The sequence below is a fragment of the Sebastes fasciatus genome, chromosome 4, assembly GCF_043250625.1.
Source record: "Sebastes fasciatus isolate fSebFas1 chromosome 4, fSebFas1.pri, whole genome shotgun sequence".
In the NCBI taxonomy this organism is placed as follows: domain Eukaryota; kingdom Metazoa; phylum Chordata; class Actinopteri; order Perciformes; family Sebastidae; genus Sebastes; species Sebastes fasciatus.
In genome coordinates, this window is record NC_133798.1 from 29,041,527 (window position 1) to 29,056,637 (window position 15,111).

The 15,111-nt window shown below is 35.8% G+C and overlaps 1 protein-coding gene across 1 annotated transcript; it reads right to left on the reverse strand.

Annotated features, from left to right (window-relative positions):
* Window positions 1–4,022: 4,022 nt before the first annotated feature.
* On the reverse strand, window positions 4,023–14,759 carry dus2 (dihydrouridine synthase 2). Its single transcript, XM_074633364.1, has 16 exons — window positions 14,643–14,759; window positions 13,806–13,934; window positions 12,809–12,854; window positions 12,192–12,283; window positions 12,064–12,107; window positions 11,692–11,752; window positions 11,563–11,610; window positions 11,091–11,156; window positions 10,479–10,549; window positions 9,350–9,436; window positions 8,115–8,283; window positions 7,766–7,887; window positions 7,514–7,654; window positions 7,189–7,276; window positions 5,971–6,044; window positions 4,023–5,840 (listed from the first exon to the last, which is right to left on the reverse strand). Exons 2-16 carry the CDS (start codon window positions 13,917–13,919, stop codon window positions 5,588–5,590), a joined length of 1,476 nt encoding a protein of 491 aa, XP_074489465.1. The 5' UTR covers window positions 13,920–13,934; window positions 14,643–14,759; the 3' UTR covers window positions 4,023–5,587.
* Between the last annotated feature and the right edge of the window lie 352 nt (window positions 14,760–15,111).

Sequence of the window (15,111 nt, forward strand, 5' to 3'; positions counted from 1 at the left end):
CTCAATACTTACAGCGATGTTAGGACATTATAAAAAAATGAACCAGAAATGATATGGAAGCAAAAACTATAGGGGTAGAGTATTAGGGCCACATTGAGGTGGGGAAAACAATCTGAGATTTCGAGAATAAAGTCATAATATCACAAGAAAAAAGTTTTATTTTAATGAGAATAAACTCATACTATTTCAAGAGAAAAAAAAGTCTCAATATTACGAGAATAAAGTCATGACTTAACAAGAAAAAAAGTTGTTATATTACGAGTATAAAGTCTTAACTTTACGAGGAAAAAAGTCGTAATATTACGAGAATAAAGCCATAACTTTACGAGAAAAAAAGTTGTAATATTACGAGAATAAAGTGGAAATATTACGAGAATAAAGTCATAACTTTACGAGAAAAAGTCGTAATTTAATGAAAATAAAGTCATACTATTTCAAGAAAAAAGAGTCGTAATATTACGAGAATAAAGTCATAACTTTACGAGAAAAAAGTTGTAATATTACCAGAATAAAGTCATAACTTTACGAGAAAAAAAGTTGTAATATTACCAGAATAAAGTCATAACTTTACGAGAAAAAAGTCATAACTTTACAAGAAAAAATTCATAATATTACAAGAATAAAGTTGAAATATTACGAGAATAAAGTCATAACTTTACGCGAAAAAAAGTCATAATATTACGAGAATAAAGTCATAGCTTTACAAGGAAAAAAAGTTGTAATATTATGAGAATGAAGTAATAATTTTTACAAGAAAAGTCATAATTCTTACGAGAAAACAAGTCATAATATTACGAGAATAAAGTCATAATATTACGAGAATAAAGTCATAATATTACAAGGAAAAAAAGTCGTAATATTATGAGAATGAAGTCATAATTTAAAGAGAAAATAAGTCGTGATATTATGAGAATGAAGTCATAACTTTACGAGAAAAAAGCTTTAATATTACGTGAATGAAGTCGAAATATTACGAGAATAAAGTCATAACTTTATGAGAAAAAATGTCGTAATATTACGAGAAAAAAGTCATAATTTTTACGAAAAAGAAAGTCGTAATATTACGAGAAAAAAGTCATAAATTTACATGAAAAAAGTTGTAATATTCCGAGAATAAAGTCATAACTTTACGAGAAAAAAGTCGTAATATTACGAGAATGAAGTCATAATTTTTACGAAAAAGAAAGTCGTAATATTACGAGAATAAAGTAATAACTTTACGAGAAAAAAGTCGTAATATTACGAGAATGAAGTCATAATTTTTACGAAAAAGAAAGTCGTAATATTACGAGAATAAAGTCATAACTTTCCGAGAAAAAAAGTCATTTCCTCCTCCACAAAAGAGGCAGTTTGCCCAGCAGGTCCGTGTGGTTCTTTCTTCGGAATAAACGCAGTTTATGGCACAATTTTTTTTTCAAGGTCCTGATACTGATGATAATGTGGTGCTGATGGGCCAAAAGATGAAGTATTTCGTTATCTGTGAAACCTAAACTAAAGTATAACTTCACAAGATGCTCCAAGTTCCTCATTTTTACACAGATGGCACGCTGCTCCATTTCCCCTCTAAAATAACACGTAAAATTACTACTTTATAATATTATGACTTTATTGTCATAATATTGCAACTTTTTTCTCTTAAACAATTCAGGTGTAAACCTTTTTAATGCAGCAACAAATTGGTCAAATCTTAAACAGGAATTAAAATTCCAGTAAATAATGTATAATATACTGTATATAGTATATAAACATAGAAATGAATTGAATAGATCGGCTCCATTGTCACCGATATCCGATCCAGCTATTTGAGTCAGTATCGGCCCGATATCCGATCCATTATCGGTATCGGTGCATCTTTATTTAGTGGAGTAAATAAAAATGAAAATGTAATCTCACAATAGCATTTCCCACTTACATATGCATTCAATGGGTCAAATTTTAAATTAAAATACAATAATGCAATTTGCATTTTCACTACTAGCATAGGCATTTTCTATAAAAATTTAAATTCTCGACTAAAGACTCAGAATTCTGAGAAACTCAGATATATTCTTCTTCTCATTATTATTATTATTAGGGCTGTGTATTCGCAATAATCTAGCGATATGATAAGTATCATGATACAGGGTTTACGATTCAATATATTGCAATATATTGTGATACAGTAAGCAAGACGATATATTGCGATTTTTGGACTGTACCTCTATTTTTTAGTAGCTCTTGCTGTATATATATGGAGCCTGGTGTGTGCCACTGGAATAATTATACACTTTAAATTCAGAGATTAATAGATTTAAAAGAGCTAATGTAAATAAAATATTTAAGTTCGTATTTATATGATACAATAATATACTATCAGTTTAAAAAAAGTCAGAATTGTCATTGACTTTGCTATTAAATCACTTTAAAGAGATTACATTTAAACTATCTTAACTTAAATCATATAAATTAAAATTACAGTGATCACAAACTTTATTTTATAATTCAATTATGTATTGATCATCTAAAGACAGACTGAATTATTGTTCTTTTTTCAATTTTAAAATAAAGTATAATTATTCTGGTGGCACTCTCGAGGCTCGGTATATACAGTATGTGATAAATGTTCATAATGTATATATGATATTTTAGTTTTATTATGTTACTTCTCACATCTTTCCTATGCATCTGTTTTTGTATTTCCTTTTGCCGCCGTGACAGTTTCCTGAGAAGTTTATCTGATATCTTGTCGTTTGTTTGGACAACAATATTCACTGAATAATACATTTAGTCGAATTTTTAAGCTCTCCACAGGGTGCAATAACTTTTAATTGCAGTTTATTTGAGATTTAGTGAGCTGCAATGAAAGAATGGTTTATATTTTTGCTTTGTTGTTTCCTGCAGACGCTCAATTAAATCGTTAATGACATATTTCCCAGTACCCTTGAAGGCATCATTAGCCAGCCCGGTGATGACGTCAGTAGCTGGGCGGAAATATCTCTCAAGTTCAATTCAGGACTTTTTAATTATACAAACAAACAAAACAAACAAACAGTGTTGGAGGAAGTATTCTACAGTAAAAGTACTATTACGACACTGTGAAAATACTACAGTACACTACAAGTAAAGCTACTAAAACCACAGTGTAAAAATACTCTATTAACAATTAAAAGTCTTGTATTGAAAGTGTTCCTGCAATAAAAGTATGTCAGTATAACCAGTGAAATGTAGTTAAAGTATTAAAACTGTGACTGTTGTACTAATATTTATCCTATCATTAGATTATTAATGTAAAAGCAGGATTTTACTGTTGTTTCTTGGTTGATCTGGAGCTTATTTTGAACTATTAATAATGATTATTTTCCACTATGGATTAATCAGCTGATTATTTTCATTATGGATTAATCAGCTGATTATTTTCTCCATTAATCGATTGTTTGGTTTGTAAAAATAGTGAAAATAGTGAGAAATGGTGTCACAGTGACCCAGAGCCCAAAGAGACACCTTCACCATGTTTGTTTGGTCCAACCAACAGTCCAAACCTGAACATTATTACTAATAAATTAACATTATTAACATTATTACTAATACATTAACATTATCAAATCTGGAATTATCAATTTGTTTTACATGACAAATGACTGAAACGATCATCAAAATACTTTCAGTCATTTTTCGGTCTGTCAATCCAATAATTGATTAATGGACTAATTGTTTCAGCTGTACTTGTATAATCTGTTGGGTAGTTTAATTTATAAAAAAATATGTTTATTAACTCTTTATATGTTTTGTTTGTAAAACTCTTAATTTGTAAAGTAACTAAAGCTGTCAAATAAATAATAGTAACTTGAAAATGTAGTGGAGTAGAAGTATAAAGTAGCATGAAAAGTAGCTCAAATTTGTACTTAAGTACAGTACTTGAGTAAATGTACTTAGTTACATTCCACCACTTCATAAGACCACAGGCTGCATTTAAATTAAAGGCCTGAAGGTTTTTATTTTATCATTTTATCACTTGTCTTGTTCATCATAATGAAGGCAAGCAGTTGGGCTCTTTCATGTGTTTTTAATAGTTTGAGTTGAGACATCAACTTCACCATCAGGCTGCAGCGACACGACCAGAAAATAATAAATAACACAGACTGTTCCTCCAACATGAAGATGAAACCAACAGTGTCTGCAGCATTCGGAGGATTTATCAGGTGAAAAGGTATAAATGAGAACCAGATGTGGATACCAGTACAAACAGAAACATGTGGCACCGTATTAAGTACTTAATCCAGCATCAGTCGTCTTCAACAGAGACTAACGGATGAAATTAGGAGACAAATGAGTTTAAGGTCCGTCCAAAAATCAGGATTTAAAAAGTTCTTCTGTAAGGCACCAAGGTTCAAATTAATATGTGTTTTTCTGAAATATCTGAAATGATAAAACCTTAATATGAAGGTTCGTTACTGCCCCCTACTGGCTGTATGTTTACTTCTGAACATAAATTAAAAACATGGTTTAAATTCAAATAATACAGATATGGAAAATCAGGAGGGGTTAATAACGACCCAGAGGAAGACTGTATTTTGTGCTGGATAGATCCCAGTTTGAACGTGTGAAAACAGTTTTGATGAAAAAAAAAATTTAAAGTTGAGTTCAGCCTACGACAGCGAATAAGGGGCCATTGTATGTAAAACTATTTTTTATTACCAGTTTGCACTCCAGTATTTTTCCGAGTTTTTTTCTCATAAACCTATGACTTTATAATCTCGCAAATTTGTGTGGTTTTTCTCGTAATTCTCCATAATTGTTATTTTTGTTACATACAATGGCCCCGATACGTCGTTGTATGACGGATTAAAGTCGTAAATTTACGAGGAAAACAAAACTCTAATATTCTCTGAGATTAAAGTCACAAATTTACGAGAATAAAACTCAGAAAAATTGTGTTTTTTCTTTTCTTTTTCTTTTACATCGCTTCTCTGTTCAAGGTTGGATCAACCTCATCTGACCGCTAAATAATGCGATAACGTGAGCTGGCGAGTGCAAAACCGTGGTATCGCCAACCGCCTTCTGAGTTTTGTTGGGCCTAAAGTAGTGTTATTATGGTAAGGACGGCCCCTGAGCGAGAAGAAGGTCATAAAAAATACATAAACGTGTTTTATTTCATGTTCTTTCTGTATTCTTTTATCAACATAAATAAATACTAATATAATTAACAGATTTTGCACTCAGCGGCTCACGTTACCGCAGTGATTAAAGTGTTTTTCTTGTAAATTTGTGACTGTAACATCAGAGAACATTCAAGTTTTTTCTCAGACTATACTACTAAACCCTTCCTCCACCTCTGTAATTTATTACTTTTGTATGGCCTAAAATGGCCCGAATACGACGTCGTAGCTGCTGTTTGTGTTTGAGAGAAAATAATCGTAAAACTTAATTCCGAGGATTATTAAAAAATGTACAGACAGGAAACTAAAATTAACTGAGAAGCTTTTGGTGCAGAGAAACAAAAAAAGAAACTCCCTTCATTTGTTCTTCCGGTTCACGCAAACGTCTGTCAACGGTTAGAGAAGCTTCCTGTCTTTCAGTTTAAACTAAAAGTTTATGACTTTCGTGACGTCTACGGTTGTTCTGCTTCGTGACGGTCACCGTTGGCCACTGCAGCGCTCTTTGAGTTGTCCGTTTCCTGTAGGATATCGGCCACGTGTCGTTTATTGCTCCCCTCTTCCTCTGTGGTGCCGTTCAGCTTTCCCTCCCTCTTCCTCTTGCAGACCAGGCCGGAGTCTTCCTCACCGATGCGACCCTCCGGTATTTCCAGGACTCGCAGACAGACGACGGCGGCCGCTTGTTCGGCAAATTTCTTCGACTTCTCCCTGAAAACAACGAGACAATTTAACATGAGTCCTCAGGGCCTGGCGTCAATAAAACTGCAGTAATATTATGCTGTGTGTGAGTGAGTGTGAATGCATGTGTGCGTGTGTGTGTGTGTGTGTGTGTGCTGACCACAGTGAAGATCTGTATTTCTTCTCTGCTATGGTCACGGTCGATTGAAAGGCTCGATCCTGAGAGCGCTGCGCCTGAAAACACAACACACGCTTCTTCCTTAGACTTCAACAATTCTAAAGTGGTGTGTTTGAATATTTCTGCATACTGGGGTCACTAAACAGTCTTGAAGTACATAAATTGGGTATCACTGTAAAGCTGAGACTCTTGTGGATCCAATGAGCCCAACTGTATTCATGTGCGATGATGTTAGTCCCCATAGGAGCCATTTCACTGTAGTGAGACCATGTTTTGAAACCTCACTGTATAAAATGACCTGTGGTGACCTCTAGGATAATCACAGGCTCATGAAACTTTACAGACACAATCTAGAGACCTAGAGCATTCAGAGGATGGATGGTTTTCCTAGCTAGATTGACAATAAGGGGGTTTCTGAGCAGTTTACACAACAGAAGTGCTCGCCATCCAATCGCCAAAAAATGCAGTTCTTGCAGAAATCTCCAAATGTCAAAAGTTTTTGATCCCAAATCACAGCATGGCTTTTTCTATGGTGTTCCTCAAGGTCTTGGTGTCTTAATGTGGTATTTTAGAGGGATTATTGATCATTTTTATCAATTCTCGAGTGATAAAAAAATGGTTAAATTTAGCACCAAATCTGTGTAACAAATGGTATCAACCAAAGAATTGCTGCAACAACTAATTAGACATAATAGAGCATGGGGATGACCATCATGTACTTCTATCATAATGTTCTAAACCCTTATACACTTTCACTATTTATTTCAATGAATGAGTGAATTAATTCATGTTTATTTCTGATTTATGACTAGAACATCTTGACACACAGTGCTGAGCTGCATCTCAAATTAATCTTCAAGTTCCCAGCTTTCAGATGATGTACACCACTTCTATGTGAAATATACTGTTGACCTGCTATCTCCCCTTAAAGACCCCCTGTACCCCTCTAAAAAAGACAAAAACAGGTCTATGAAAAAGAGGGGTAGAGAGGAAAAAGTTAAAAAAAAGTGTTGCTGTGTACAATGAAAATATTGAAAATGGTGTTGGTTGGAATAAGAACATTTGTAAATTGTCTTGTGAACATTTTCTGAATAAATGTTTATCCTTTAATCCGATCTCTTCTTTTTGTCTTAGTTTTGACGGTTTAGCGGCTACAAAAGACGCAAAATCATTTTGTGAATTCGCCCCTCCGTTTCTCACCATCTCATACAGCGGCTGCTCCAGCTTCTCCTTGCGGGTCCACTCCAGCAGGAACATCTTTGGAGTGATGTGAGGTGGATACTCTCTCCTAAAACCACAAACACAAGTCAGATCATCACATGAAAAACAGCCTTCACTAATATTCACTGGGTGACGTCGAGGGCTGCCGCGACTAGTCGTATGAACGACGCATGTTTTTTTTAAATCCTTTGTCATTGTAGCTGCTGAATAAACTCATAAAGCTCATCATCTGCATGGCAATCATTTTACAGACCACACACACCATACATATATATTAAGGAGCATGTTGAGCACGATAACTGACCGCTCAAACTTGACAGCCATGGTGGTGACGTCTCCGTCCATCACGAGTCGGTCCGGCTGGCTGCTGCTCTGCAGGACGTCCCTCTTGGCCTTCAGCTGTTCCTGGGTCTGCTGATAAAGCTCCTGCAGCCCGTACGCCTCGCTGCAACACAACACCACGTTCACACCACGTCACTGATACCTGACATCAGACACCAGCACCCCACCTCTGGTTTATAACGAACAGGAGTCATTAAATAAACCAGTCGTGTACCTGATCTCGGCGTTGTTCTGAGCCGCCTGCAGCTGCTTCCCCAGAGGAGACTCCACCTTGTCTCTCAGCATCTGACACAGACAGTACTTTGTGTTGAAGGCGTGGTTGTTGTACCGGATCGCCTGTAAAACACGAGACAACCAGTAAGTCTGCATCCCAGTTTCTCCACCGGTTTTTCAGAGAAGTGGAAGACATAGAAGAGAAGTCAGAAGTTTCAACTGGGAACTAAAAAACAACAGAAGTGTTTATCTATTATCCACACACTCCAGCTGAAGAATCTGTCAATGCATGGCGATAAATAAACCCTCTAATAAAGTAATTATGGGTCTATGGTCATGCATAAACTCACATATTTGAGGTAGTCCTCCATGACCCTCTCCAGAGGAAGTGGTCCCTGGTTGCTGAACACTGATGCGTTCCACATGGCGGCACGAGCTAACATGACCGACGAGGCGCCCGTCGCCTTCCTGAAGTCCTCGATGTCGGCGTTGATCTTCACCAGATCCAGAGAACCTCCGCTGCAGGACAGAGAGAGAGACGGGACGCCGACCGGGTTTAATGATTCATTAACAAACAGAATTTTCTATCCGCCTTTGGTTTAAGTTTAATTCAGTGAGCCATGAAAATCAATTTGCTCAGACCTGAAACCTGCTTAAGTCTAGTAATCTAGCACAAATGTATTGAGGATGGAACCTGCCAACATAAAAAATAAATGATAAATAAATAAATAAATGACTTAATAAATAAATGTCATTAAATGTAGCAAAAATAATATTAAAAATAAATGTAACCATTTATAAATGTATTTCTTCATGTCTTTCTGAACAATACAAAGAAAAATATATAAAGAAACAAATTCAAACAGAAATATCAATTTATGTTACATTTTATTAATTCATTAGTGGCTACATTTATCTTTAATATTATTTTTGCTACATTTAAGGACAATTTTATTTATTTATCAAGTCATTTAATTATTTAATTTTGATTTTGGCAGGTTCTGTCCTCCATACAAATAACCAGTGGTACCTGAATGTAACTAGGTACATTTACTCAAGTACTCTACTTAGGTACAAATTCGAGATATTTTATCTGACAGCTTTAGTTCCTTCCTGTCCAGGTAAAAGCAGGTATGTCTCCAGGTGTGTTGATGTTGAATGTTTATGATAAACTGAAGGATGAAGTGAAAATCCTCCTCGTCCTCCTGAAGATAAATAAACTCTTTAAAAAGTCTCTTGGATTAGCTGGAAATGCATCGTCACAAAGCTGAAAACAGGCTGTTTTTAGAGATTCCTGGTTCTCACAGGACATATGATGATGATCTGACAGACCATGATGCTTTGCTGTAGATTAAACTAGCCAATAGGATTTAAAGGAGTTAAAATGCAACATACACATTATTGCAGCAGCAATATCAATCCAGAAACATCAGATAGATTATAGGAAAACACTGATAGGGAACATTTTACTGACACATGGATTATCTGTCCCAAACTATTCTCAAATCAATTTGATTTCGTTGCACTTTTTAATAAACGGAGACCATTTCTTCATCTGTTAGAACAAGGAGGAGTTGAGGCTTACTTAGCGATGACGGGGATGGAAACAGCCCGAGCGACGGCCTGGATGTAGTCGCAGTGGAGCGGGTGGCGAGGACGCTCCTCCTTCAACCTGAACAACACGTCAACCAGCAGAGAAACACAGAAGTGTTGCAAGTAAACACATCGAACTACATGAATGAAGCAGGCAGCACTCGACCAATCAGGAACAAGATGCATCTGCACTTTAAATGCATCAGGCAGAAAAAAATTGTGAATTATAACTAGGGCTGTCAAAGTTAAGCGATAATAACACGTTTACATGAATTTGTTTTAATGCCACTAATTTCTTTAACGCATTAATTCATCTTGTGAGTTTAAGGTTATAGCGGGCTCAGTTTTAAAGCTAGAGTGTAGATACTGGTATCATATGAAACTAGAAAAAAACCTAATGAATCCACTGGTATCTTGCAACGGTTTTATGGCAGCCATGTCATAAAAAATAAAACTAAATTGTTTTGTAGGAGGCTAAATATTGCTCAAAACTTGCGCAAAATTTTGGCGAGGAAAAACTGTCATGGTCATTTTCAAAGGGGTCTCTTGACCTCTGACCTCCAGATATGTGATGAAAATGGGTTCTATGGGTACCCACGAGTCTCCCCTTTACAGACACGTCCACTTTATGATAATCACATACAGTTTGGGGCAAGACATAGTCAAGTCAGCACACTGACACACTGACAGCTGTTGTTGCCTGTTGGGCTTGAGTTTGCCATGTTATGATTTGAGCATATTTTTTATGCTAAATGCAGTACCTGTGAGGGTTTCTGGACAATATTAGTCATTGTTTTGTGTTGTTAATTGATTTCCAATAATTAATATATACATACATTTGCATAAAGCAGCATATTTGTCCACTCCCATGTTGATAAGAGTATTAAATACTTGACAAATCTCCCTTTAAAGTGCATTTTGAACTGATAAAAAAAAGTGTGATTAACTATTTTAATCGATTGACAGCCCTAATTATAACATAAATGAAGATGCACAAAAAACAGCAGATATGAAACTAATATTCAAAACATGTCAAATGTGGATATGAGAAAATATCAAATATTGACACACTGTAATATATAATTTAAAATAATATTTCATATTGTCTCTAACCAGTTTACCTGCCGTGAACAGCGACAGCAGCGACGCCCGTCTTCTCGATCCTCCGGACCAGACTGATCGTCTCCTCCAACTGGAACCAGTGAAGAACATGTTACAATATGAAATATGAAATATAACATAACCCACGATATGGAGAACATAAAGTGAGACGTACTGTACACCACCGTTGAAATGTTCATAATCTGCTGCCACAAAGCTGGATTAGAGTCAGATGTGTGAGAGGACTCCTCTATATGTCTGAAAGTCCTCTTTACTAATAGATGTTATTTAGTTTAGTACGCGGAGAACAAAACGCTGTACGATGGCTCAACCAGACAAAGAGATGTCCATCGCTCTGAGCTACAGGGCTGTTTTTATCTCTGTTAGAATAGGTATTATTGAAGGAACGAAGAGAAACATCAATATAACAGCTGATTACTGACTTTTCAACGGTGGTATGAATATATGATGACAAACTTGTATAATCTAGTAACAGCAGTAAAAACATCATGAGACAACAATAAATAAAAATATTGTACGATAAAAGAAATTAATTATGAATGAAATTTGATCTGAAGAAAAATTAAAACAGGAAACAATCATAAACTGATGATGACTTTTCCACATCTTACCGAAGGCAGGATTCGGATTTTACAGGTGACCGGTATGGAGACTCCTGTGACGAGCTTCCTGAGGATCTACAGATAAAAGAAGAAGTTACTCTGCTAACTTTCTGTCCGTATTTAGTCAATTTAACACATAACGGCAGTTTCTGAGCAGGTCAAGGGACGAAGGAACTCCACAAATAACACGCAAATAAGTGTGTAACACTTTTAATGATGCACGGCAGCAGAAGGAAACGGACGTGTTTCATGTTTTCCTCAGCGTTTCTGAGACATCTGTGGGTGTGCCGCTCTTAAACGGCAGCCAGGAAACGTGAACTTTCACTTCAGATCCGTTTTATCGCTCGCTTCTCCAATTTGCCAAATCTGCCTTTTAAATAGAGATGCGCCCGGTGCAGGCGCACCGGACTTCATTTAATTAGGGCCCTAACACTTTAATACATTGTTCATCAGAGATGCATCATCTAGCTGAAGTACTCACCGCCTCGATCTTATCGGGATCTGACAGAAGAGCAGCTCCCATCCCGCCCTGCAAGATGTCAGAGGTCAGCCAGAGGTCAAAGGTCAGAGGTCAGAGCAGCAGCAGGTTAGGTAGTGACAGGAAACTCACCTTAGTGGAGTATTCTTTTGGACAGCCCATATTCACATCGACAGCAGCCACGTCCTTCTCCCTGCAGGACAAACACATTAACTAGTCTTTAACTGCACAGCTGCAACAATGCATCATGGGATACAAAATGGCTCATTTAGTCAATTTATTTTAATATTTATATTAAAGGGAGATTTGTCAAGTATTTAATAGTATTTAATACTCTTACCAACATGGGAGTGGACAAATATTCTGCTTTATGCAAATGTATGTATCTATGTATTATTAGAATACATAGATACTGATTGTCTGCCAGACAAGCACAACGTTTGAAGCTTTAACTGTGAATTAAAACACAGTTTTAAAGGTTCAGAGATGGAGCTGTGAACTCACACAAGCCGGGCCACGGTCAGCGCTCTGTCCGGGTCAGCAGTTCCCTGAAAAACAAGAAGAGAAAACTCACGCCTCTGATTGAGACGCTACAGCAAACTGACAGCGAATATTTGTGTTCTCTGTCTCACCATCTGGAAGACGACTCTGTCCTTCTCCCTCTCACAGGTCCTGAACATCACTCGATCATCTGGGGCGACAAAATCCACCGTCTCCAGCACCTCTGGCAAACACACAACACAACACAAACATGTTTCAAGTTTTAAGTCTTCATTTGTCATAATACTGAATGCACAACAACCACATAGGAGCAGTCGTTCTCAGGCTCCCTCCAACAGCGCTACTAGAAAATATATAAGAAAAAAAACATGCAATTAAAGACCTATCTTTTTAATCTGGCTCTCAATTTGGAGTAATGTTATAGCCTTAATTATTAAGCTTGAATCAGTGGTTTTTATATTATTATTTTCATCCCTGATGCTTATTTTATTTTATTTATTGATTTTTAACATTTTATTTTAGTCTTTTATTTGTTTTGTTTTTTATGTGAAGCACTTTTGGCTGCATGTTTGTATGAAAGGTGCTATATAAATAAAGTTGAATAAAATTTTGATTTTTGTCGGTTGTCGCTCCTTTTACTTAAGTAGAAGATGTGAGTACTTCTTCCACCGCTGCCAGTGTTTAAATTTAAAGTGTGTTGTTGTGTCCGTCGGTCTGGATCATCAGGTGTAAACTAACAGACTCTCACCGTTCACCACCCGATGACACTGGGCCATTTTGATGTCGATCAACTCCTGAAACAGACAGAACACAGTTAATAACAATTTAACACTCATATAAACACTGATAACTACGGAAGCCCATTTCTGCCAGAAAAAGAAAAAAATATTCCTTGTGATAACAATAACAATAACAATAACAATGACTTCATATCTCAAAATAATGAGAAACTTTCTCAAAACAATGACATAGTATCTCCAAATAATGACAAAGTATATAAAACAATGATTTATTATCTCCAAATAATTACTTAGTATCTCAAAATAATGATTTAATATCTCAAAAAAATGACATAGTACTGTATCTCAAAATAATGACTTAATATCTCAAATTAATGATTTAATATCTCCAAATAATGATTTAATATTTCAAAATAATTATTTAATATCTCAAAATAATTATTTAGTATCTCAAATTAATGATTTAATATCTCAAAACAATGACTTATTATCTCAAAATAATGACTTAGTATCTCAAAACAATGACTTAGTATCTCAGAATAATAATTTAATATCTCAAAATAATGATTTAGTATCTCAAATAATGACATAGTACGGTATCTCAAAATAATGACTTAATACCTCAAAATAATGACTTAGTATCTCAAAATAATGATTTAATACCTCAAAATAATGATTTAATACCTCAAATTAATGACTTAGCTACAGGATCTTTTTTTGTTTTTGTTAATGCTCTGGTGAAAATGGGCTTCCACAGGGTATCAGATGCATGTCCCTGTCTGTAGCCTGGATTTATTAAGGTCTGTAGCCTGGATGTATTAAGGTCTGTAGCCTGGATGTATTAAGGTCTATAGCCTGGATGTATTAAGGTCTATAGCCTGGATGTATTAAGGTCTATAGCCTGGATGTATTAAGGTCTATAGCCTGGATGTATTAAGGTCTGTAGCCTGGATGTATTAAGGTCTGTAGCCTGGATGTATTAAGGTCTATAGCCTGGATCCTCACCTCACAGTAAACCACATCAGCTCCGTATTCCAGAGCCAGCAGCCTCATGGGCAGAGTGCCCACCCGGACCATCGGTGCCAGGGCGGTGATGTTTCTGAAGCTCAGCCTGCTCATGGTGGCTCAGTCGTCCTGTTAACAACACAGAGGAGACAACAGTCACTCCAACACCCATCTGTAAAAAACTGGCTTATAAATTATCAACTATTCTTGGTTCGTTTTACTGCAAAAAGCCTCGATTTTCCTCGCACCAGACACATCACGCCAGACTCCGTTCAAAAAACAGTCGATTTTATGCAGTTTCGGTTCCAGCCAAAGTGCACATTTAACAGGCAACAATTGAAGACCCTAATCTTAAAACCTCAATTGAGTAATCTTATCTTTAATTCGGCTAACAATTATCACACAATAACACACATATAAGACATTATATTAACTTTTACTACCGCCCTCCATAGCTAACGTTACTTCTACAAATCGGCGAATTAATCTGGCTTTCTACAACGGAAACAGACAAAAACACATTAATACTGTACGGAAATTTTAATTTAAAAGTATGCCGAAATAACAACAGAGCGATAAGGATTTGTAAAAATATTACATTATTGCTCTGTGTGGTCTGTAGGCAAACCGACAAGCAAGAAACCTTTAAAATGCGACTTTTCTGAATGGAGTCTGGTGGGACGGATCGATGCTATTGCTAACAGTCTAGCTGCTCCATCAACACCAGGCTGTTTCTACACAATAATCAGCTAAAAGAGGCTTTAATGTGGCAGCGACGCTTCTGTTTTTACACATGTTTATTCGTATATTGTATAGCTTTGCATGAAATACACTCACCGGCATTTATGTTGTCTAATACTGACGACAGCAGCTGTAACGTGAGGTGGTCATGTGGGGAGAAAATGAAGCGTGCTGTTTACACTTCCTGTTTGGACTTCTACGTCATCATGACATATTAGATCACTGAAATATAGATCAGCATTAATAGAACAACGATTATATAGAAGTGGTGGAGGAAGTATTCAGATCCTGAATTAATAGTACTAATACCACACGGTGAAAATACATTGTTACAGTAAAAGTACTGCATTGAAAATGTTCCTTTATTTTATTTTTTTTATTTATTCATTTATTTTTGCACTTATTTTTAATTTCTTTATTTATTTTTGCACTTTTTAATTTATTTTTATTCTATTGATTTTATATGTATTTTAAAATGTATTTATTTATTTATTTGTAACACACTGTGAAAATACTCGGTTACAGTAAAAGTACTGCATTGAAAATGTTCCTTTATTTTTTTTTT

Coding starts and splice junctions, on each gene's coding strand:
- dus2 (XM_074633364.1), bottom strand. CDS start 13,919: ATGAGCAGGCTGAGCTTCAGAAACATCACCGCCCTGGCACCGATGGTC. Junction 11,753..12,063: donor CTGACCGTGGCCCGGCTTGT/GTGAGTTCACAG, acceptor TTTGTCCTGCAG/GGAGAAGGACGTGGCTGCTG. Junction 11,611..11,691: donor CAAAAGAATACTCCACTAAG/GTGAGTTTCCTG, acceptor GACATCTTGCAG/GGCGGGATGGGAGCTGCTCT.